Here is a 3,145-nt window from a genome sequence, read left to right on the forward strand (position 1 = left end):
TCAAGTATGCTTCTCGTACTTTGCAGCCGCCTGGCCTGACCCAGCCCCTCCTGACGAAGCTCATCGCACGCTACGTGACAATGGCGCAGATCTGGCTTCAAGCTGGTGATTCTGGACGAGGCCGATGCCATGTCCAATGAGGCCCAAGCTGCTCTGCGTCGAGGTCAGGCATGGCATCCTCCTGGGCTGCGCCTTGTCGCCCCGCTTTCACCTTACAAACCCGTTTTTTGGCAGTGATTGAACAATACACAAAGCACACACGTTTCTGCCTGATCTGCAACTACGTCTCCAAAATCAGTCCAGCCGTGCAGTCGCGCTGCACCCGCTTTCGTTTCGCACCCCTGTCAGAGGATGAGCTGAAGAGTCAAGTCCAGCGCGTCATCAAAGCCGAAAAGTTTGTTGGAAGCATTGGGGACGCACAAACTTTTTTTTTTTTGACAATCCAGCTGCAGTCCCTCACCTCTCGTCCATGCCGGCCGCGCAGCCTGACAGTCACGCCCGAAGGCATTGATGCTCTGACCCGCCTCGCCGATGGCGACATGCGCAAAGCCCTCAATATCCTTCAGGTAAGTGTATTCGGAGACCTTTTTGCCACCGTACCTCGTCCCTCGCCGCACTTGCTGACACGACCAAAATTGAACCACCCCCACAGAGTACAGCCTTGGCGTTTGGCGACATTGATGCGCGTGCCGTGTACACGTGCACGGCCACACCACAGCCCGACGATATTCAGTCCATCGTGTCGTGGATGCTGGAAAAGCCCGTTGCCGAAGCATACAAACGTACGTGTTCGGTCCCATTTCGCTTTGTCCGTAAACTGAACGCATGTTATTCTTTTGATTCCAAGTCTCAAATATCGTCTTGTCTGCAGTGATATCAGAGGTCAAGACAGAGCAAGGCCTTGCCCTGCAAGACATCCTCAAAGAGGTTCACCGTTTCATGCACAAGTACGAGACCCTGGCCATTGCACGGCGGGCTTTTGAACACCATGCCAAAGGAATGTCGTGAGAAGAATACAAGAAGACAACAAGTAAAACACAACAACTGCAAACCGTTTCCAAACTCATCGATGGCGCCCTGTCTTGCGCCGCTGACAGCATTGATTTCCCCACCGATTGCAAGATTTTGTTGCTCGAGCGCTTTGCTGATATCGAGTACGTGTGAGCAAAAGCTGTCTTGCCATTTTGCGTCCCTCAAGGTCTCATCCCACGCTGTGCTGCGCACCTCAAACCCGATAGGCACCGCCTGGCCGATGGCGCGACCGAGTCGCTGCAGTTGTCAGACATGATTGCCACCTTTCAACGCGTGCGCGAGCTTGCCGCTCACCAAGCTGAGCGGTAGCGGGCTACCGCAACGAGCGCCTTGTGGACCCAGCACGCCAGACCGCCACCCTGCTTGTCCCAACAACTGCGTTCAGGGCAACATCGAGTTTATATCCAAAAATTTGAACAGAGCAAACCACGAGCCGAGCCGTCGCTGTCGTGAGACAGCATCACGCACATACACACGACTGTCGTGACGGGAGTGGGACTGAAGAGACAGGCACTGTAAGGGGTTCAAATTGGCAACGCACAACGACACTAACACCACCAACAACAAGACGGGGAAACACACAGCGCAACAAACAAGGACGAGTGACGAAACAGGAGGGAGAAAAGAGTGCGACATTACAACACCCTGTTGGGGTTTCGCTCACGACAATGGCTCCATTTTGAGAATGCACGGCCTGCGACAAGTCTGCTGCAAACTGACACAAGCGCAAAGGGACAATGCGGCCCGCTTAGCGAGCAGCCAGCTCAATCCCTTCGGAGGGGCATTTCCTCGTGGGTCACACCATCCTTGGTGATGATGGCGATGTGCACGGCATCACCAGTGTAAATGTCACGCTCTGCTGCGGCCACGAAAATGTCCTTGACCAAGCGCACAGCGCGTTCCTTGTCCAAAGGCAGAGGTCCATCTTGGTTGGCCAAGTTTTTGCCACCAATCTGTGACCCACGTCGGCGTAGTGCGTGAGCATCAAGCGCACCAACAAAACTGTTGCCAAGCTTTTGCGTTGTCGACGACGGTACCCAGGGTAGAGGACATACCTGGTTGTCGAGGAGGGGCTGCAGAAGGGACGAAGCAGTGCCAGCAGCACGGAACACCTCGCGCTCATATGAACCGACGGGATCATAGCTGTAGACACAGCCCTTGCCTATCAAGCAATGCGTACGGCCGTAAAGGAGAGGAGAAGGGTGAAAATAGAGCAGTGAGAAAGCAAGCCAATGCCACCTATCAAATGACGGAAGAAGGCCTGAGTGCCCAACCAACCTTCGGCATCGAGGCCGGCCAAGATGTTGTTGGTGTAATAGGGAAAGAAGCGCTTGCGGTAGAGCATGGTGGCCAAAAGCTGAGCGCAGGCCGGGGTGCTGAGCGATTTGTGGTGCTGGTGGCGGTAAGAGACGTGCTGATGCTGAAGACGCTTGACGAGGGTCAGGACGTCACCGTGAAACCCAGTCGAACCAAGCACGGTAAACTCGGAGCTATGAGAGAAGCAAGTTTGTTCGTTTGTTGTGTTGTTTTTGGAGGGAGGGGGGCGCTCAGTGAGTTGATCACGTCGTGGCTAAACACAAAGACGCAACGCCTAAAAATGCGCGGGTCGTGCAAAATAGCAGCAAAAACGGGCATGGCTGAAGCGGATGAGAGACGGGACGTACAGCTGGTAGGTCTTGGGGCTCTTGCGAGAGTGAATCTCATAGCCCTCGGACAAACGCGTATCCGAAGCGACGAGGGCAAAGTCTTCGCCAGCCACACCCAGGACGGTGCTGTTGCGAAGCCAGACAGACAAGCAGCGTCAGAGGTGGTTACAGACAGATACAACAACACGGTTAGTAAAGAGGTTGCTCGTCAAATTGATGATACGAGCTCCTTTCTGTTCGACTCACCCGCCATTCTGGGCATAGGGATTGAAACGCGACATGGCTGCCGTTTGCGTTGCTCAGTGCAAACGGGTCTTGGGAAAAAAAAAAAGATGAAGGTTGCTCACTATGTCAAGGTATCGACTTGGATGAGCTAAAGCAGGCCAGCCCCATCACTCCGTCACAGCCCGTTGATGACAGGCAATATCATACAGCAAGCATTCACAGGAATAGCATTTGCACCGTAC

At 54.1% G+C, this 3,145-nt stretch overlaps 3 protein-coding genes across 3 annotated transcripts in view; 2 read left to right on the forward strand and 1 right to left on the reverse strand.

Moving 5' to 3' along the window:
• Positions 1-1,341, forward strand: part of MONBRDRAFT_30540 (uncharacterized protein) — a gene marked incomplete at both ends in the record, with an annotated part of 2,158 nt that extends 817 nt beyond the window's left edge. The window contains 7 exons of the mRNA XM_001750988.1: positions 90-163; positions 235-394; positions 485-596; positions 653-782; positions 872-947; positions 1,098-1,154; positions 1,239-1,341. Of these exons, the coding sequence (XP_001751040.1) occupies positions 90-163; positions 235-394; positions 485-596; positions 653-782; positions 872-947; positions 1,098-1,154; positions 1,239-1,341 (712 nt within the window). The remainder of the gene's footprint in view (positions 1-89; positions 164-234; positions 395-484; positions 597-652; positions 783-871; positions 948-1,097; positions 1,155-1,238) is intronic.
• A 455-nt stretch (positions 1,342-1,796) lies between these two features.
• On the reverse strand, positions 1,797-2,377 carry MONBRDRAFT_13089 (uncharacterized protein; the record flags this gene model as incomplete). The annotated part of the gene is made up of 3 exons (XM_001750991.1): positions 1,797-1,985; positions 2,088-2,194; positions 2,311-2,377. 3 exons carry the CDS (start codon positions 2,375-2,377, stop codon positions 1,797-1,799), a joined length of 363 nt encoding a protein of 120 aa, XP_001751043.1.
• Positions 2,378-2,665: 288 nt separating this feature from the next.
• MONBRDRAFT_39378 (uncharacterized protein) overlaps positions 2,666-3,145 on the forward strand; it is a gene marked incomplete at its 5' end in the record, with an annotated part of 9,672 nt that continues 9,192 nt past the window's right edge. Inside the window, one exon of the mRNA XM_001750989.1 lies at positions 2,666-2,866. Coding sequence (XP_001751041.1) covers positions 2,666-2,866 — 201 coding nt within the window. The remainder of the gene's footprint in view (positions 2,867-3,145) is intronic.

Source organism: Monosiga brevicollis, genomic scaffold (genome assembly GCF_000002865.3).
Source record: "Monosiga brevicollis MX1 MONBRscaffold_63 genomic scaffold, whole genome shotgun sequence".
In the NCBI taxonomy this organism is placed as follows: Eukaryota; class Choanoflagellata; order Craspedida; family Salpingoecidae; genus Monosiga; species Monosiga brevicollis.